Genomic DNA, 22,472 nt, shown 5'->3' on the forward strand with positions numbered 1-22,472 from the left:
ATACACCATGGAGCATCTATGGAGCATCCTATAGGTTTTAGCCCAACTTGATTATCCATGGAGCATTAGCCCACTATATAAGTATGGATGATTTACACAATCAACCCATATATTTAATTAGTCTTCTTTTGATCACTTAATTAATCCTAGATTAATTCTTGATCAATACTAATTAAATAATCTTATTATTCTTATTATTAATATACTAGAACTTATAATATATTAATAACCATAAGTGTCTTATTTCTCTCATTATAGTCTATCCAAGTGCATGATGGTATGCAACCCAAATGGACCATGCCGGGTCGGGTCATGTTTTACCAATTATAGTTATGGACTTAGACATTAATCCAACAGTCTCCCACTTGGATAAGTCTAAAACTATTATTGCGTATGACTTCAGGAACCAACCAGCAATCGTAGCTCTCAAAAGCTTCTGCCGAACTCTGACCTTGTAGATGAACTCTGATCTTGTCAATGACTTGTCCATTAGATAAGGGATCATATAATCCTCTGTTCTCATGATATCAGCCGGACAAATACATGGAACAACGTCGTACTTATTGTCCAGCAGTTTGTTTCCTGATTTTCGATTTGTTTGACAAAGAACTTAATCGAACACATCAATTCAGTTCTGACCGGCCGGTACATAGGTCACAACAAAATTATCGAGGGGCCCAGATATCGCTTCTATTTCTAGAAGGAACAGATAAACTTCGACTCATATGCTTGTTCTACTACTTGTTGAATTGTACACAAAGGCACGTTTTATAACATCAAGTTACTGATGCGTTTACGTGCAATCAATGCACAACCAACTCATAGGTAACAACTCATATCTCTAGGTTTGAAGATTTATATGATATTACCGTCTCACGATCACTCGAGATAAATTCCATGAAGTGATACAAGTGAGCGTGGGTTTATTCCAATACTCATAACTTATGAGCACTCATGAATGTTGTAGCACCATTGCCATGACTAAACCCATTTAGCCATCTACAAACCCGATTCATGACAGTCTTGATTCATACCTACTTCCAACATATGAACGACTGTGGAGTGTTTAAAGAACTTAGTCATTCGAAAAGAATAACCTCGCTATTTTGGAAGTCAAAACATGCAAAGTGAAACACAATAATAATCGAATCTAATATGGTCTCAGAACCCTTTTGAATATAAATAAAACCACTTTTTATTTATCACCATATTGATTACACATTATTCAATGTTTCAAATAATCAACTTAAGACTTGAATAAAAAACAACAGTCGTCCCATGCTCTTAGCATGTACACTTTGTTTTCTAAACAATAGTTATGCCATACCCCAAGTATGCACACTATGTTTGTCTATGATCCTTACATTGTGATGTAGATCAATTGAACATGATTCCAATGATACTCATTTCACAATCCCAAATCCTTATTGTAAATGTGAGAATCCCCGATTCCTATCATTTACCAAAAAAAAACTGTTAGAATTTAAACTTTTATGCAATGTTCCTCTTGTAATGATTATTCACAAAGTCACCAAAACCTTGTCACTAGTCATTACAGAGTATTCCAAAGAAGATCAGCTCCTTGGGAACATCCTTCTTGCATTAAGTTTCCTAATCTTACATAGATTTAATAACTTCCACCTATGGAGACATTTCCATAGTCCCATTTGACTATCACTTCCGAACAAGAGTTACCTCTTTTCAGAAAATGTCAATATGGTCCTACCAAAATTAACACTAGACTTCCAAATGTCCCTGAGCAACCAATCTTTGGCGAACCTCAGATTGTCCTCGACAATTGCTTAATCACTTTAGTCATATCCAGTTCTAGACTTTTCCCTTCTAAATGCCTTAAGCATTTGGAAAATTTAGAAAGGATGAATATTATAGCACATGAAATCGATCCTATATCCGAAGCATATGGGATACTATTCATGATGTTTGACATAAAGACATGACACTAGACCAGTCTTTTGCTACAATATTTTTTATTTGCCATGTTTTCAAAATTTAACTATGAAGAGGGATGCCGTAATCATAATCGAATTTTGAAAATGCAATATATATAGAATTTCTTCAAGTTGAACCATTCCAACACAAAATTCACATATATTCTTGACTAAAGATGATTAAAATCTCAATCTAAGCTTTAGAGTTGAAATGAAGTATAATTTCCTCTCCCTTAATTATAGCAAAACAACTTTTCAACCCATGCAACTTTACGGATTGAAACTTTGTTTTCTATAATTAACATTGCTAGCTTGCAATACTAATCATAATAATCATGCTCCCACTAACATGATGATTATCAGCATAACACTTATGCTCCCACTAGCTCTGATATATTTCCAGAAATCTGCTGGACTTCTGAAATTTAGATTCATACACCCTTTCTTAGATAGCTCACATGTATGTCTAAACAATTTTCAGAACTATGAAAAGGGATGCCGTAATCATAGTCTCAATTGCTTAGGCATTTTCCATTTCTCACAAGTCCATGTTAGCGTGCCGGTTAACCACACGCGCTCCACTAACGACTTTTGAAAATGCAAATAACACAATTGCTATCTACGTAAAATCTACTTAGTGAAAGCGTTTCCTCACCATCATTTTCATGAATCGGAGAGAAACCTTATGACACTTAGATTTTATAGTGTATGAGTTCCTATCCACATGAATATGTCAAAACCATAATCACAAGATAAGGTTAGTGACAAATTCAGCCTTACATGGATTAAACTTGTTCAATCTTACTTTCTTGTCACCTTGGTAGCACAAGGCCCACCAATGCTTCCAAGTTGAACTCTGATAACTCTCATGCAAATTCAACTTATTTGAAGTAGGTACATAAATAAGAATTATGTCAACACGATAGGTTGCAAACCTTAATTCGTGTGCTAGTGATAAATTACAGGTTTTACTCTTGATTAAATCTTGAAACTCTTTTAGGATCTTTAAGGCTCCCACTGTCCTCTTGACATATAAGTTTCCCCAGTCAAGAACCATTCCTTGACAAAACAAATATTCAAGGGATAGTGCGGATTCTTATCAAGACTAACACTTCACACAATTGGTCTTAGTTGGTCTTTGTCTCATCCAAGACATCACAACTTACCAATCTCAAATGTACAAGAGTAGAAAACATTTTACACTACATTTGATAAGTGTTTTAAACCTTACTTTATGTCACTCAATGTTACAATCTTGGAGTATGACTCTAAGAATTGTTTTGGAACAAAGTATGACTCATCTTCTTGATTTTAACCAATCCAACAATTCATGACCTTTCTTCTTAGCCATAACAATGCACTAAGACGTCCTTAGAGTATGAATTTGTGATATGGTTTCATAATCATTAAGATGATCATAAAACTGATACTAAAGTACTCTCCCATCTTTTCAGATTTGAGAAACTTTTATCCTTCTGCCTAATTTGATTCTTCTTATTCGCTCTGCCATACATTGGAACCTTTCCAATGTTACAGAATTATACTTAACCTTATAAGTATAATCATATTTACTAATCTTTAGTAAATCATGACAAATCAATATTTGTGGTGGACCTTGACCAGTGCACACCTAGTGTACCTAATTCCTTAGTCCTTCAATTGACTCACATATACATGTGATCAAAGATTTAGTCTTAATTTTTCAAAGATGAAAATTCTCATTCATCATACAATACAACTTGTATGATTCCAAGTTTCTGTCCAATTGAAACTTGGGTGATGAAAAACTTTCTTCATTTGGTAAATTCAGACACTACCACAAATGAAAGAATCAAATCCACTTTCCAATATTGCTATTACTGGAAACATATAAGCAACAATTTTCCACAGATGCCATTGTAAGGATATTTTTAAAATAAATAAAATTAAAACCCTTTTTTTTCTTTTATTTTAAAACTTTGCGGAAAAACTTATCCTTACAATCCACATGAAAACCTTGTTGTTATCTATTCACAAGCAATATATTATAACTCTTAAGCAACAGCTCAAAATTCTGATTACCGAACCATGCGATCGAAACCCATCTTCGCAATCAAAATCAGCATATACTTACTTTAAGCTTCCTATCTTTTCTTTGATTCTTAAAAGACATCAACATGTGACCCATTCACATTATGTAATAAGAATCTCAGAATAGAAACTTAGCAGAGTTAGATAGTGGACTTTAACTGAAGTAGAGTCAAACCTCTTGACTTGATCAACCTTATGACCTTTCAGGTGAATAGGGCAGCTTCGCAATCATTGTCCCTTCCTTTGGCAACAAAACACATGGACCCTTTGGTAATGGCACATGAGACTATCTCAGACTTAGCCTTTCTCTTTACCATTTGGTCAACCGAGTTGACTATGGCCGATCCCTTTCCATTGGGAAGAGAATGCTTTTCTGGATTTCCTGTGTCACTATTGTCAATGTCCATCAAGTTTTGAGGAAGTTGATCTTAACAAATAGATAAAATCATTAAGGGTCTTGTCATAGTCTTTTCCATAGGTGTTCCAAAAGAACTCACTATGTGACTTAGAAAGTGATTGAACCACCAACTTTCTCAAGACTTTGACACCCAACTCTCCCGGCTTGTCAATATGTGACTACATCTACAAGATGTGACCACACCAAGACCTTTACTTGCCAATAGGGCTCGAGTGACCTTAAACTTTTCAAGAACTTGTGGGTGAGGGAGAATAATTGGAGGAGATAGAGGAAGTGAAGCATGATGTTGAGGAACATCATCTTCAAGAGATTTGGGAAGATCATAAATGTCTAAACCAGACATGTTTTGGGAGATATTCAAGATAGTTGATTTAAAGTCCTTAATATGACACCCAATATGAAATATTAAGGCTAGGACCCAACAAACTATTTTATAACTTAGAAGAGGGATGCCGTAATCCAAGCTATAAAATATTTGAAGGTAGGCGAATGACGATTCACCAATTTCCACCATGAAAAACGAAATAATTTATTAGGTTTTAATTGGATTTGAAATTCCTAGATCTTTTGAGATTCATTGAACTTTTCAATGGCATGTTTCAATCTCGAGTGTGCCCTCTCAAATTTTGTGACTGGGATGCCGAGGATCACAAAACAAGGTGTGAATAACCATACCAATTCACTTGGTACCCTTAATATTATCACCTAATCAATGTGCCGGTTAACCACAGACGCTCCATTGATCTATGACAAACATTAAGTCACCCTTCGTGGTCCTTACTAGTCCAAGTTAGTGTGCCGGTTAACCACACACGCTCCACCAACGACTTGGTAAGGTACAAAGTGTGAATTCCATGGGCTAGCACCAAATTCACATTTTTCCTAAAGTAACTAAGATTGGGAATTATTAAGATTTTAGTTACTTTAGTATTTATCATTAATACTTTTAATGAAGGGAGAATTTAAAGTCATTGTCTTACCCGTTCGGCTAACGACCCTCCACCAGTCAAGCAAGCGGTGGGTGAGAGTAGACACCCATTAAGTCGCCATTTTATAGGCAACAACCTTATACCCACCTTATAGACCGGCTTCGTGAATGAGGCCTACTAACGGTAAAACGACTTGTTCTTATACATATATATAATAATTAACCATTAATGTTATAAATAGTATAAGTGTTGAATTTTAACTCTTTTAGAATTCTAAGGGCTAACTTGGAATTAAAGTATTCATAAAAGAAAACTTTTCAAATTCCAAAACTTGAGGGCAAGTTTTGAAACTATTCAAAAATAATTAATTCCATAACTTATGTGTTTAAAGTAGTTTTAATCCAAAAAACTCTTCAAGTTCCATAACTTGTGGAAGACTTTAAACTAATAAAAGAATTAATCTTTTCTTTATTTTTATAACTTATGGAATTAATTAAGGTTACACTTTATTTATTTATTTATTAATGAAGTGACTCTTGAATTTCCATAACTTGAGGACAAGTTATGGAGTCATAAAAAAAAATTGAATGACACAAGACTCTTCATTTTGTAACCATTACCAACTTTTATGAGTTTTATGAGTCTTTAATGTGACTCTTCATGTAACTTGAGGACAAGTTACACAAACACATTTTATACTCAACTCTTAGATTAAAATGGATTGAAAACAACTATTTCAATTAACTTTTCTATTAATCTAAGCAACTCATAAGAACAAGATAATTCATATCAAACTTCTTCATGTAATTAGTCTAAACCTTAAACTAATACAAAACATGAATCTATTGACAATTATCTTTAAAAATGGATTAGCATGAACATTACCACATTAAAAAAACAAGTTTATAAGTTCAAAAACAACGTAGGGTAATGTTCCTAGTCCATTTCTAGCCAAAAACCTCGAAAATATGCTGTCTGGGGTCCAACTCGTCGAGTGCATGAACAAAACTCGGCGAGTTGGATGCATTTTGCCTTGGACTCGTCGAGTCCCTTCATGGACTCGACGAGTCTGCTGGGCTGACAGCATCAAAACTCGATTTTTCAGCTTCTATTGCAAGTATAACAAGAAAACAAGCCTAGGCTCTGATACCACTGTTGGGTTTTGAGCATTCTAACACTCCTAAGTGTACATGAAACCCTAAATACCTTGGATCTATGTTTTCTCTATCATACATGCAAATAAGAACATCCAAGGTATTATCCTAATCTAGCATACAAAACATGAATATAACAAGATAAAATACATACCTCTTTGATGTAGAAAGTCTTCATGAAGCTTGAGTGCCTAGCCCCAATAGTGTGGAAGCCTCAAATGGAATCACAATCATCAAAACACTTAGAATAACTTGAGAGAGTTCTACACTTCATGAAATCGGCTAGCCCTTTGTTTCTCTCTCTAGTGGCCGATTTTTGTCAAGAATAGTATCATTATATAGTGTTACAATTAGGGTAAATCCTTAATTGTCATGGCTTTCCATTTCCTTGGATCCATGGGTTCAAATACACCATGGAGCATCTATGGAGCATCCGATAGGTTTTAGCCCAACTTGATTATCCATGGAGCATTAGCCCACTATATAAGTATGGATGATTTACACAATCAACCCATATATTTAATTAGTCTTCTTTTGATCACTTAATTAATCCTAGATTAATTCTTGATCAATACTAATTAAATAATCTTATTATTCTTATTATTAATATACTAGAACTTATAATATATTAATAACCATAAGTGTCTTATTTCTCTCATTATAGTCTATCCAAGTGCATGATGGTATGCAACCCAAATGGACCATGCCGGGTCAGGTCAAGTTTTACCAATTATAGTTATGGACTTAGACATTAATCCAACAGTCATAACATTAACTAATTGTTAGTTAGGGTGAAACTTGAAAGTATTGTAAGACTCGAAGGATCCATAGCATTCATTAATGGTCAATTAGGGCGAAAGTGTTGTAAGACTGCGAGGGTGTCGTGGCATTCACTAGTAGTCGGATAGTGTGGGAAGTGTTGTAAAACTGCAGGGGACCCATAACATTCACTAGCAGTCAGATAGAGTGGGAAGTGTTGTAATACTGCGGGATAGCCTTAGCATTCACGGATTCTTTCAGATGATTTAGGCTAGGGTAGGCCAGTTCGCAAGGTTGTGGGAAAGCCACAACTTAATTAGACTCAGGACCGAAGGTGTTGGTTCGATCAGTTATTTGTGGCGAGCCCGGATGGTTATGGGAATTTAGGATGGAACTGGTAGAGATTTTTGAGTCAAGGGTTTGGATATTGAGTTGTAGGATCAATGGATAACTAGTACGTGATACAATAGGGCTACGGCTAGGTAGTCCTGATATTTGACCTCTTGGGAACCTGGTGGTTGGACCGGGTGCGAGACTGGTAGTCTCGAGGATTGGATAAGGGTATATATTTATTGGTCAAGTATGGGATGTCGGAAGTTATGGTGCATTATGCAAATGCAGATTCGTGGATCTTGGGGTATTGCTTTGCTTTGAAGAAAATCCCGAATAGGAATCTGCGCATGTTCAGTGCAAGACTTCATTTCAGTGAAATGGGAATTGGGAGTATCTATAGACCAAGGGAGACAATTGCGAGGTCCAAGGGTAATGGAGGGCTTAGTTAATGGCAGCCCGAGTTATTGTGATGTGACCTGGTTGAGTCTTAGCTATGAAAGAGCCACAACATACTTGAAGTGACGAAGAGAGGGGTCGATAGAGACCAGGGGTGATGTGAGACAACAATAGTTCTGGTAGCAGTTACTTTCGTTTTGGATTCTGGGGCGACAGATTCCCAGGATATTATGATCGGATGCATCAAAAGGATTGATGGAGCCATTGGTGGTGGTATGGCTAGAGCAGATATTGCAAGATGAGGTTTCTTTTGGAAGTCGCATAGAGCGGGTGTGAGGTTATTAGTTGGCTCAACAACCGGACAGAAAACTGATGTTCCGAATGCAGGTGTTCGATATCCGGTTATGGTAGGTGAATTCATTCAGTTGGTAACACCAAGATAATCTGGATCAGAAAGAGTCTGGTGTGGCTGGGTCTTGTTGCTTTTGGAAAGGATGATGAATAATCATGGTGGCGACCGTGTCTCTCGGGACGTCGGGTGTCAGTATTCATTGGGTTTAGTACAGGTTGTCGATTATTGGTTAGAGTTGGATACTCAAGTATCATGGTTGGAATGCTCTAAGGGCTTTGACTTGAGGGGTGACACCCGATTCAGGAAGTAGGGCTGAAGGCCAGGTATTGTGATTCGGTTAGAAATTGGCTCGGTTGGGCAAGGCGATGCATCATCTAGGACTATTACGGAAACTCAGACTGATTCATAGTGCATACTATGTATCATCCACGAAAGTGTTTGGACAATGACTCCGCTGTGTTCGATATTCAGGCAAAGGCGCACCCGGATCATAGGAGGAAGTTAGTGCTAGTTATCAAATAGAAAATGCAGGCCATGAGGAAGTAAGGTAGCAAGATTAGAGAAAGGAAATGGGAATCATTAGTAGGGTCATAATAGGTAATGGAAATCATGGGCATAACTCGTGAGTAGTGGCAGGAGGAGGAGATGAGGAAGTATTAACCAGACCCTGTGCATCAACAGACTTCGAGGATGAAGTCTAGTTCAAGTGGGGGAGATTGTAATGCTTGGTTTACATGTTATTCATTTTTCAGCATTTTTCGACTTTTGGGCTAGGACTCGACGAGTTAGGGAGCTCCAACTCATCGAGTAGAGATCCTTTATGAGGACACGGGATTTAGATCCTACTCGATGAGTCGGAAGGCCCCGACTTGATGAGTAAACTCTGGAAAGGAAAACCCTAATTTTCAAGGTTTGTACCCTATTTAAAGGCCTTACGCCTCACTTGTAACCTCCCTTATCGCCCCCTTTGTCCAGAGAAACCCTAAATCGTGTCTCATCTCCCATTTTGAGTGTGTGAGAGATTAAATAGTGCCTTTTTAGTGTTTATGTGGAGAAGCTTGAAGTGGTTGGTGCATAGCTGAAGGGAGAGGCTGAAGATTTGGGGTTTACTCTGCTGTGGCAACCATTTTAAGGTATAAAGTCAAAACCTTGACCATCCATTGCTTAAATCTTCTTTTATGAGAGTGTAACAGCCCGGAATTTCAGGTATTGCTTTAAACTATTTTTGGGGCATATTTAGGAGGGGACTCGGCGAGTCGGTGCCTGACTCGCCGAGTAGGACCACAGTCTCGGACACAGATTCGCGACTGGACTCGACGAGTCTATTAGGGACTCGGCGAGTCAACGCTGTTCAGCTGAAACCCTAGCCGTTTTGATTCTGGATCATATATAATGTCTTTAGGGCCGTCATGTCTCGTCTTTTGGCCGATTAAAGATAACCTAAACGGCTGTGGGCATCTGGAGCAAGGGTGAAGGCTAGTGGAAGCTTGAAGAGGTTGTTAGGCAAGGAGAGGCAAGGTGGTGATCAAAGGAGGATCAAGGGGTTGAGCTCTGAAGGTTGGGGACACAGGGAACACGTTTTCCAGGTAATCCTCGGATCATTTATGTAGTTTTGGTGTTATACACGAATCTAGGGTTTAGGAAACCCATTTAAGGATTTGATAGATTATAGTGTTGTTACAAGTGTTTAAATCCCAGTAATAGTATGTGTAAAGGTCCAGGAAGTCCCATATCTATATATTACGGAATCATGCGAATTACAGGAGGCAGTTGATTGACTGCATGGCGAGGACTCGCCGAGTCCAATGATCAGACCCGGCGAGTAGCTTGAAGATTCACTAGGACTCGCCGAGTTGTTCTTCAGACTCGGCGAGTAGCTTGAAGACTTACTGGGACTCGTCGAGTCGTTCTTTAGACTCGGCGAGTGGAGTCGGGGTGTCTAGACTCGCCGAGTCGCCTTTGCACTCGACGAGTCCGGTCAAGTTGACCGTTGACCTGTATGTAATTTCGTAGGGTCAGTTGTCTTGTTTGATAAGATCATTAATAAAGGTATGTGGTATTATAGGGAGCCTGCAAATTAGCGGATCGAGTGCGAGTAGCTCCAAGGGTTTATAGCTTGCATACTACGAGGTGAGTTTTCTCACTATACTTCACCCGGAAGGGTTTGTCTGTGTGACCGGAAGGTCGTATGTGATATATGTGATTTATACTATAACTGGAAAGGTAGATGCGATACATGCTATGTATGTTTAACCGGGCCGGAAGGCAATATGTTATGTGATAGCAGGAATAGGTATGATGTATGATATATGTGCTATGTGTGTTATGTTATATGTGCTATGCTTTGTAAATGTTATGGGCCGGAAGGCAATATACTATGGGCCGGAAGGCAATATAATACGGGCCGGAAGGCAATTATGTTACGGGCCGGAAGGCAATGTTATATGGACCGGAAGGTCAGGGCCTGGAAAGGCGTATGTGTGTAAGTTGTATACTGGGGAACTCACTAAGCATTTATGCTTACTAGTTGTGTTTATGTGTTTCAGGTACTAGTGATGACCGTGGGAAGGCGCCGGCGTGACACGTACACACTGCCATGGTTGGAGATCTTGGGGATTTGTTATTTGTATTTTGAAATGAACTTGGAATAAATACTTTTGTCGAATAATGATGTTTTATTTTAAATGAAAATTTTATTTGAAAATTTGAGCTGTTACAATTGGTATCAGAGCCTTGGTTTGAGGGATTCGGGAGTACCTTCGGGTGTAACTGAACTCAAACCGGGGATTTGGAAAAAAAAAAATCTTTTAAGATAATAACGGTATAAAAATTTTATAAATGGTAAAGCGGTAAACAAGGAAGGAGTAGTGTGTACGATCAGCCAGCGCCCGAACGGTAAAGATCCCCAGAATACCTTACAATGTTATGTTATGCACTGAATTATGAATTGTTATGCATGCTAGAAGACTAGGTATACATGATAGGACTAGAATGGCCTGTTTTGTGATGCCTTAGTCTAGGGAGATTGCTTATATGAGATATTTGGTAGCGTGCAAGTAGATAGTGCATACTAGAGGTAGAGTACTCATTATTCGGGATTTGGGGAGGAAGATTTGGGATGAATACTGATACGGTGTGGTCGGTAGTATTGGGTCCATACTACCGAAGACACCGGGTCGGTGGAAGACCCAAGTAAGAATCCCTGGAAATCGGAGACTGAGTATGGTGCGTATCGAGTACAATTGTACTTGGTGGAGTCTCTGATTATTTTATGTTGTATTTCAGAGACATCATGGTCATCACACGCAATGGGGCGAGTTCGAGCGGTGCGAGTGACGAGGAGATTCGTCAGATGATTCAGGAGGAGGTAGCTGCGGCGGTTCGGGCTGAGATCCCGGAGATGTTTGGGTCTATTAAGACCACCTTGATGGAGGAGTTTGAGGAGCGGTACGCCGCACTTACTGAAGCTGCAGTCGCTGCCGCTACCGCAGTTGTGGCTGCTGCTAGGCCGCAAGGGGGTGATTCGTTGTTATTCAGGGAATTCAGCAACACGAAACCCCCTAAGTTCGATGGGACGCAGGATCTGATTGCGGCGATGAGGTGGATCGCCGACATTGAGGGGTGCTTCTATACTTGCTCATGCCCGGAGCACCTGAGGGTACGGTTCGCCTTGAACCAGCTCCGTCTGGGAGCGAAGGATTGGTGGAAGTTCGTGACGGCGAACTTCACTCAGGTGGAGATTTCAGCGGTGACATGGGAGAGGTTTACCGAGATGTTCAGGGACGAGTATGTTCCCCCATTGGAGAGGGAACGATTGATTCAGGAGTTCTTGACCCTTAAGCAGGGTACTGATTCCGTGGCGGTGATCACACGGAAGTTTCACGAGAGGGCGATGTTCTGCCCTGAGCTGGTATCTACGGAGCAGTCGCGGATGAGCCGATATTTGGGAGTTTTGAAGAGGGAGATCCGGGAGTTTGTGTCAAACTCCACCTATCGTACTTTCACTTAGCTTCAGGCAAACGCCAGGAAGCGCGAGATCGAGTTGGAGACTCAGGCAAGGGAGGAGGCCGAGTCTCGGTAGGTGGATCGGCGGTTGGCTCATTCTCAGCCGGCAGCCAAGCGGACTAAGTTCGCTGAATCGAGGATGGGAGGTCCGAAGGGTCGCACTTGCGCGAAGTGCGGCAAGAGTCACGAGGGGGTGTGTCGAGCTGGTGGTTGCTACAAGTGTGGCAAGGAGGGACACATTGCCAGGGATTGCCCTAAGGGGTTTATGGTTTGCTTTCACTGCAACCAGACAGGCCATCGGAAGGCCGAGTGTCCGCAGCTTCGTCAGGGAGCTACACCTACTACCAGGATTACTGAGACCCGACCGGCGAAGGTCGAGGCCCCGAGGGCTCGCGGGAGAGCCTTTCAGCTGACTGCGGAGGAGGTCCGCGCTGCGCCCGATGTTGTGGCAGGTATGTTATCATTCACGTATTTACTTAAAGGTCGAAATGCTATGCTTATGTTAATGTATGTGTAGGTACTTTTCTTGTGAACTCTAGGCCTGCTCTAGTGTTATTTGATTCGGGTGCGAGTAGATCGTTTGTATCGTTAGCTTTTAGTCAGCACATCGGCATTAGTCGTGAGCCGTTAAGTCGGCCTTTGAGCGTTTCTATTGCGGCTGAGAGGGTGATTTGTGCTACGGAGGTTCTTCGGGGATGTGTGCTAGAGATCTTCGGGGTCGCGTTTCCGATTGACCTAGTTCCTATTGCGATGGGGGATGTCTGTGTCATCGTAGGCATGGACTGGTTGAGCCGATTCAGCGCTGTCATCGACTGCGAGCGTCAGCTGGTGACTATACGGGACCCTAGTGGGGGAGTTCTTACGGTATACGGCGAGGGTACCCGTTCGGGATCAGCTTTTTGTTCGGCCGCTAGGGTGAGGCAATGCCTACAGCGGGGATGTAACGGTTTTGTGGCGTATGTGATGGATACGCGGGAGATTTCCGAGAGACCGAAGACAGTGAAGGAGGTTCCAGTGGTGCGCGAGTTTCCAGATGTTTTTCCCGAGGATTTGCCGGGAGTACCTCCTGCGAGGCAAGTGGAGTTTGGTATCGATCTAGTTCTAGGGGCTGCGCCTATTGCGAAGGTGCCTTATCGTCTTGCACCTCCAGAGATGCAAGAGTTGTCCTCGCAACTGCAGGAGTTGTTGGGAAAGGGATTTATTCGGCCGAGTAGCTCGCCGTGGGGAGCACCGATTCTGTTCGTCAAGAAGAAGGACGGTTCACACCGGATGTGTATCGATTACCGGGAGCTGAACAAGGTGACGGTCAAGAACCGCTATCCGTTACCGAGGATCGATGATCTATTCGATCAGTTGCAAGGGGCATCTTGGTTTTCCAAGATCGATTTGAGATCAGGGTACCATCAGGTAAGAGTGCGGGATGAGGACGTCCAGAAGACAGCATTTAGGACGCGGTATGGGCATTACGAGTTCGTGGTGATGCCTTTTGGGCTCACCAATGCCCCAGCAGTGTTCATGGACCTCATGAACAGGGTATGCAGGCCGATGCTGGATCGGTCTGTGATTGTATTTATCGACGACATTCTGGTGTATTCGCGGTCTAGAGAGCAGCATGAGGGACATTTGAGGGAGGTCCTTGAGGTACTGAGGTCGGAGAAGCTATATGCAAAATTCTCCAAATGTGACTTCTGGTTGCGGGAGGTCCAATTTCTGGGACACGTTGTAAATCAGGCAGAGATATTGGTTGATCCGGCCAAGGTGGAAGCAGTGATGAGTTGGGAGGCACCGAAGTCACCTTCTGAGATCAGGAGTTTCCTTGGGTTGGCGGGGTATTATCGGAGGTTTATTAAGGATTTCTCCAAAATCGCGGTACCGCTCACCAAATTGACTCGGAAGGGTGTTACATTTTCATGGGGACCCGAGCAGCAGACTTCCTTCGAGACACTTCGTCAGAGACTGTGCGAAGCCCCAGTATTAACTCTCCCGGAAGGGATGGAGGACTTTGTCGTATATTGCGACGCATCGATTTCGGGACTGGGTGAGGTATTGATGCAGAGGGGCCATGTGATAGCCTATGCATCCAGGCAGCTGAAGCCTCACGAGGCGAGGTATCCCACGCATGACTTAGAGTTGGGGGCAGTAGTGTTCGCCCTCAAAATTTGGCGTCACTACCTGTACGGGGTTCGTTGTACTATATACACGGACCATAAGAGTTTGAAGTATTTGATGGATCAACCCAACCTAAATATGCGTCAGAGGAGATGGTTAGACGTGGTTAAGGATTATGACTGTGAGATCCTATACCACCCAGGCAAGGCTAATGTGGTAGCCGATGCATTGAGTCGTAGGGCGGAGAGCACTCCATTGCGGGACGTATGTTTGAGATTGACGGTGATGACTCCGGTATTAGATGCTATTCGTGGGGTACAGGCCGAGGTTGTGAAATCCGGGATGCAGAAGAAGGAGCGGGTCGTCGGGTTAATTTCAGAGTTCGTTATGGATGGACGGGGACTCCTGACGTTTCAGGGTCGGATCTGGGTACCATTCGTGGGCGGTACGCGTGTTATTTTGATGGAGGAGGCACACAGATCGAAATTCTCGATCCATCCCGGTGCTACGAAAATGTATTTGGATTTGAGAAAGGAGTACTGGTGGCCTTGCATGAAGAGAGACGTCGCCTGGTTCGTTGAGAAGTGTTTGACCTGCCGTAGGGTTAAGGCCGAGCACCAGAGACCGCATGGTAAGTTGCAACCCTTGGAGATTCCTGAGTGGAAGTGGGAACAGATCACGATGGATTTTATCACCAAATTGCCGAGAACTGCCAGGGGAGTCGATGCGATTTGGGTGATTGTGGATAGGCTGACAAAGAGTGCACACTTCCTTGCCATTAGCGAAAGTTCATCAGCAGAGAAGTTGGCAGAGTTATACGTGAGAGAGATAGTATCTCGGCATGGAGTGCCGACCTCGATTGTTTCGGACCGCGATGTACGTTTCACTTCCAGGTTCTGGAAGAAATTCCATGAGGAGTTGGGTACTAAACTGCATTTTAGTACCGCATACCATCCCCAGACCGACGGTCAGAGCGAGCGGACGATTCAGACATTGGAAGACATGCTTAGAGCGTGTGTGTTAGACTTCGGGGGTAGCTGGGATGCGCATTTGCCGTTGGCTGAGTTTTCCTACAACAACAGCCATCATTCGAGCATTTGTATGCCACCTTTTGAGTTGTTGTATGGTAGGAGGTGTCGGACTCCCATTTGCTGGGGAGAAGTGGGACAGAGAGTGATGGGCAGTACATAGATTGTACTTCAGACGACCGAACAGATTCAGCAGGTGAGGTAGAGGTTATTGACCGCCCAGAGTCGACAGAAGAGTTACGCGGACAGACGCCGGTCCGAGCTCGAATTCCAGGCTGGCGACTTCGTTCTCCTAAAGGTTTCTCCTTGGAAAGGAGTGATTCGGTTCAGAAAGAGGGGCAAATTGGGGCCCCGGTTCATAGGACCATTTCGTGTAATTGCAAGGGTAGGTCGGGTAGCTTATCGGTTGGAGTTGCCAGCGGAGCTGAGTCAGATTCACAATACCTTTCACGTATCACAGTTGAGGAAGTGTATAGCTGATGAATCGGCAGTGGTACCGTTAGAGGATATTCAGGTGGATGCGAGCCTGAATTACGCCGAGAGACCAGTAGCTATCAGGGATCGAAAGATCAAGGTCTTGCGAAACAAGGAGATACATTTGGTATTGGTTCAGTGGCAACATCGGAAGGGGTCGGAGATGACTTGGGAGCCGGAGAGTGAAATGCGGGAGCAACATCCGGAGTTATTCGCGGAGTGAGACTTCGAGGGCGAAGTCTAGTTCTAGTGGGGGAGAGTTGTAACAGCCCGGAATTTCAGGTATTGCTTTAAACTATTTTTGGGGCATATTTAGGAGGGGACTCGGCGAGTTGGTGCCTGACTCGCCGAGTAGGACCACGGTCTCGGACACAGATTCGCGACTGGACTCGACGAGTCCATTAGGGACTCGGCGAGTCGACGCTGTTCAGCTGAAACCCTAGCCGTTTTGATTTTGGATCATATATAATGTCTTTAGGGCCGTCATGTCTCGTCTTTTGGCCGATTGAAGATAACCTAAACGGCTGTGGGCATCTGGAGCAAGGGTGAAGGCTAGTGGAAGCTTGAAGAGGTTGTTAGGCAAGGAGAGGCAAGGTGGTGATCAAAGGAGGATCAAGGGGTTGAGCTCTGAAGGTTGGGGACACAGGGAACACGTTTTCCAGGTAATCCTCGGATCATTTCTGTAGTTTTGGTGTTATACACGAATCTAGGGTTTAGGAAACCCATTTAAGGATTTGATAGATTATAGTGTTGTTACAAGTGTTTAAATCCCAGTAATAGTATGTGTAAAGGTCCAGGAAGTCCCATATCTATATATTACGGAATCATGCGAATTACAGGAGGCAGTTGATTGACTGCATGGCGAGGACTCGCCGAGTCCAATGATCAGACCCGGCGAGTAGCTTGAAGATTCACTAGGACTCGCCGAGTTGTTCTTCAGACTCGGCGAGTAGCTTGAAGACTTACTGGGACTCGTCGAGTCGTTCTTTAGACTCGGCGAGTGGAGTCGGGGTGTCTAGACTCGCCGAGTCGCCTTTGCACTCGACGAGTCCGGTCAAGTTGACCGTTGACCTGTATGTAATTTCGTAGGGTCAGTTGTCTTGTTTGATAAGATCATTAATAAAGGTATGTGGTATTATAGGGAGCCTGCAAATTAGCGGATCGAGTGCGAGTAGCTCCAAGGGTTTATAGCTTGCATACTACGAGGTGAGTTTTCTCACTATACTTCACCCGGAAGGGTTTGTCTGTGTGACCGGAAGGTCGTATGTGATATATGTGATTTATACTATAACTGGAAAGGTAGATGCGATACATGCTATGTATGTTTAACCGGGCCGGAAGGCAATATGTTATGTGATAGCAGGAATAGGTATGATGTATGATATATGTGCTATGTGTGTTATGTTATATGTGCTATGCTTTGTAAATGTTATGGGCCGGAAGGCAATATACTATGGGCCGGAAGGCAATATAATACGGGCCGGAAGGCAATTATGTTACGGGCCGGAAGGCAATGTTATATGGACCGGAAGGTCAGGGCCTGGAAAGGCGTATGTGTGTAAGTTGTATACTGGGGAACTCACTAAGCATTTATGCTTACTAGTTGTGTTTATGTGTTTCAGGTACTAGTGATGACCGTGGGAAGGCGCCGGCGTGACACGTACACACTGCCATGGTTGGAGATCTTGGGGATTCGTTATTTGTATTTTGAAATGAACTTGGAATAAATACTTTTGTCGAATAATGATGTTTTATTTTAAATGAAAATTTTATTTGAAAATTTGAGCTGTTACAGAGAGTTTATGGCCATTATTAGCCTAGTTTGGTACCATTCTTTATTTTGAGCATGAACTGAAGATATGGCTTTAGATTTGGACATCGCATGGCCTTTGGGGACTTAAAGTTGCCAACTTTATCAAGTCTTGGCCATCCTTCATGCTCTAAGTCCTTATAAAATCCTTGATTAAGTGTTTTAGCCTTATAAGGCCTTGCATGCATGTAAAGTTTGCAACTTTATGTGGTAACGACACCATAAGGGGTTGGATCTGTGATTTGGAGCCTTGGATTCCACTGGAAAGGACTAAACACAAAAAGGACTGAAGGGACTCGACGAGTAGGGTCGGGTTTACCCGTTTTTGAGATTCTGAGTGGTTTCGGTGAAGGATTATGGTTTTCGGTCTACATGAATTTTCGGTCTTCTGGACATTAGGGAACTCGCGAGTTACTCAGGTAACTCGGCGAGTTGATGAACTACTCAGGCAACTCGACGAGTTGCTGGATGCACTCGACGAGTTGGGGTCAACATGGACTGTTGACCTTGACTGTTGACTTTGACTTTGACCTTTGAATTTGGGCAAATTAGTTCCAAGGAGTGCTTGAAGTAAACCAATTCTAATGAAGGAGATTATAAGATTAGAGTAAGACCCGTAAAGAGTGGGGGCCCAAATTAGAAAATTGGGCCATTGATGAATTTATGGACGTCATAGTGTTGGGCTTTTGTTTTAAGTTTGGGCCTTAGTTTTGGATAATATTGGGCTAGGGTAGAATGGTTATTTTACCCCTTGTATGGATTAAGGATTATAGCATGGAACCCAATTGCTAATTGGGTATATTGATTGGTATTGACAACTCGGGAAGTGGACATGGCAGTAACTAAGGATTTCATCCAGGAAGCTTCTGCATTCGAGGTGAATCTCCTCACCATACCAATAGGTCTAAGGTACCAAGACCGGCCCATTTAGTTAATTGTAGTGTTTATTGTAGATTCACTACTAATATGTCTGGTATGCATGTATATGCGGTATGCTAGTGATTATGTGGTATGCTATTTGATTATATGGTATGTGGTATGCTAGTTGTCTTTGTGATACTTTCATGGAAGACCATGGGGGAGCCCATGACTCTTGGGTGTAAGACCATCTGGGGGAGCCCATGGATTTTCAGGTAAAGACCATGGGGGAGCCCATGTCGCTTGGATGTAAGACCATGTGGGAGAGCCCATGACTTTTCAGGTAAAGACCATGGGGGGAGCTCATGGCGCTTGCATGTACGACCATGTGGGGGAGCCCATGATTTTTCAGGTAAAGACCATGGGGGAGCCTATGACACTTGGATGTCATACCATGTGGGGGACCCCATGACTTTCCAACTAAAGACCATGGGGGAGCCCATGGCACTTAGGTGTAAGACCATGTGGGGGAGCCCATTGCATCCTGAAGTAAGACCCTGGGAGGAGCCCACGACATCCGTATATGTTTATATGCATGGCTTATGTGATTGATATGGTTTATGTAGCTGTTATAGTTGATATAGATTATGTGGTTATGTGGATTGTGTAAAGTATGCTCAGGGGAACTCACTAAGCTTCGTGCTTACATTTTTGTTTATGGTTTCAGGTGTCATCGATTTTGAAAGGAAGGGTCCGACTTGATCGCAGCGCATACAACTGTGTTTTTCGCATTATGTGCTTTTGGGAAGTAACTCTGATAAATGTTTTAATTTAGCGATGTTTTTGAATGGTTGGATTATGTAACAATTGTATTTGACTATAATAAAAATGAAATTTTTACCCTTCATTTTTTAGTCGTGACAATAGTAATGCATGTTATAAGAAACAGATGTTACACTCACAATATCTTTAGTTTATTTGAGCTCCCACTACTTCCTGAACTTTCATCTATATATTTATTTGAGTACTAATAGGTTTCACAATGTATTTATTAGATATTTCATCAAACTAAACTTGATTCTTCTTTTGTAGTTGCTTTTCCTAGCTAAGGCTTGCTTCAATCTCGTCATCCTTTAGATATTCGCGTTGAACACTACATATTAGCTTCTAATAACCCTTTTATTCTAGTTATGACAAAAGAGGTAACCCATTTCATCCAATACGTAATCTATAAAGGTACATTTATTTTCCTTTTCCTCGAGGTTGTGTATTTTAGAATCCTTGGTCTTCACATGAGAGACACAACTGGAAATCTTCAAGTATGTGAGTGTAATCTCCCGACCCTAGTATTCCCTATTCGGAAGTTCTAAACCTTATAGGGACTATGGGTCCTCTGTTGATTAAGTAAGTTAGTGTGTTGTCCGTTCATTTAACAAATTACCTTGTTCATGTTTATTTGTTTATGTTTGTAAACATGCTCAACGAACATAAACGGACAAAGATAAATAAAAACACAATTGAACGTATATGAACATAAACGAACATATAATATAGTAATCTAATAAAAAACAATTGAACATATATGAACATAAATAAACTTAAATAAACGAACATAAACGAACATTCACGAACATAAATGAACGAACGAGACCATTATTCATATTTGTTCGTTTAACTAAACGAACGAGAATTTGCGTTTATGTTCGTTCGTTTATTAAATAAACGAACTTCCTGCCGAACAGTTCACGAATGATTTGTTGAACATTCAGCTTGTTTACAGCCCTAAATATTAGATCAAAAATAGACATTCTGTTCAAAATTGAAGACTTAATTTGACAAATAAATTTTTGAAACCCAAATTGTGAAAATTTTGTATGAGGACTTGAAAGTGTAAGAAAAAGAAGTTTTATTCTAAAACTGCATATTGGAGGTTTCTACAGGGACCGTTTATGTAATTTACTCATTCTGCATTAAGCCACCCCGCTCCCCCAATTCACTTCCTATAAAACCAAAGACAACCTCTCTTTCTCTCTCATCAGATCCTTCTCTCTCTAGAACTCGGGTCATCTTTCTACGGATCCGGGGTTTTACTCGAAGGTTTATTCAAAACCCTTTTGATGTTTGATTCACCCAAATCAATTCCCCGCTCTTCAAATTCAAACAGCAAGTGTTCATAAATTTGTTTGTCTAAGTGTTTGAATTCCCGTTTTTGAATTTATCGAATCACTGAAGCCCTGTGCGCATACCGCCGGTAAGTTCATTTCTTTTTTGTTTCGGATACTTGTTGCATTAGATTTACATTCGGCGATTTGAGAGTGTATATACATGAGTGGAACAACTTCAAGATTATTGGAAACGAATGAATCGAATTCACGAGAGATTTAAAAATTAGGGTTTTTTTCGTTTAGTTTCAGCCATTTGAGTTTTTCTTTTTCTTTCGATTTGTTTGATATGTCGAAGATGTTGGAATGAAGTGATATGAAGTTGCTAATATGAGCGATGGAGGAGGTGGCGAGAGTTCAAAAGAAATCGAATCAGCTTTGAAGAAGAGAAGGAAAAACGATGAATTTCCACAGGCGATTGCGAGAATTGCAGTGGCTCAAGTCTGTGAGAGTGTAGGGTTTCAAGGCTTCCAGCAGTCTGCACTTGATACATTCTCTGATGTGGCCTGCAAATATATCCGTGAGATAGGGAAGACATCAAATTTCTACGCTAATTTAGCTGGTAGAACAGAATGTAATGTGTTTGATATAATTCAAGGGTTGGAAGATTTGAGTCTCTCACAAGGGTTTCTAGGAGCTTCCGATAGAGATCATTGTTTATCAGGATCTGGTATCATCAAAGAGATTTCACAATTCGTTAATTTGTCTGAAGAAATAGGATTTGCTTACTCTGTTCCTTCATTTCCAGTAATCAAAGAACGAAAGTTAACACCAAGTTTCTTGCAATCTGGAGAAACACCCCCAACAGACATCATCCCTCCTTGGTTACCTAAATTCCCTGATTCCAACACATATATTATCATCCCTCCAGCCATTACTGAAGAAACTCGAATGATCCCTGATAGAATTCAGCAAGAACAGAGGATCCTTGAGCAACCATCATCAAAATTGGAGCAAAATTTGACACGTAATGAATCTGAATTCCCAAACAACCCTTTCCTATCTGTGCCTCTACAACCTGGGGAGAAGGAGGTTTCTTTTGTTTCAATTCCTAGTAAACTTAAAGAAGAAGATGAGAATGAGGTACAAAATCATAGCTCATGGGGGAATCATGTTTCTTCATTGGATATTGTTCCACCAAATCATGCAGTTAATCAGAACAGTGGTTGTGATACAGAAGAAGGTAGCAGAAAAGTTCTTTTGAACAATAGACCCTCAGTGCAAATGAAGTTCCACATTCCCAAAAAGCCCTTGGATACTACAGACACACAACACAACGAGAAAGGAAAAGCAGAAGTTGTGTCTTGGTTTGTGAATGATGAGAAAGAAAAGATAACAACAGAGAAACTTGTGAAAGAACAACAACCAATGGATATTGAAGAGCATAATGGAAATGATTCAGTTGTAAATTAGGAACATTAGATTAGGGTTTGTATACTAGTTTGGAATCCTAGCAGCACGTGCTAATTCCGGAGTAGTCAAAGTCAAAGTCAAAAGTCAAATTCAAAGTCAAAATCAAATTCAAGGGCATATATCTACTAGAGGGGAATGTTGAATGTTCCCACATTAACAGGTTTTCTGAGGTATGTTTGTAGTTCCCAGTCAATGATAATTCTTTTCAATTAAAATTCTTTACTTTTTGCCTACTTGTTTTACTCCATTTATT

At 41.5% G+C, this 22,472-nt stretch overlaps 1 protein-coding gene across 1 annotated transcript; it reads left to right on the forward strand.

The window, feature by feature from the left end:
* The first annotated feature begins 20,659 nt into the window (after window positions 1-20,659).
* LOC145044013 (uncharacterized) lies at window positions 20,660-22,452 on the forward strand. The gene is made up of 2 exons (XM_078992816.1): window positions 20,660-20,895; window positions 21,105-22,452. Exon 2 carries the CDS (start codon window positions 21,137-21,139, stop codon window positions 22,217-22,219), a length of 1,083 nt encoding a protein of 360 aa, XP_078848942.1. The 5' UTR covers window positions 20,660-20,895; window positions 21,105-21,136; the 3' UTR covers window positions 22,220-22,452.
* Window positions 22,453-22,472: the final 20 nt, after the last annotated feature.

This window comes from Lactuca saligna, chromosome 4 (genome assembly GCF_052625555.1).
Source record: "Lactuca saligna cultivar CGN05327 chromosome 4, ASM5262555v1, whole genome shotgun sequence".
NCBI lineage: Eukaryota > Viridiplantae > Streptophyta > Magnoliopsida > Asterales > Asteraceae > Lactuca > Lactuca saligna.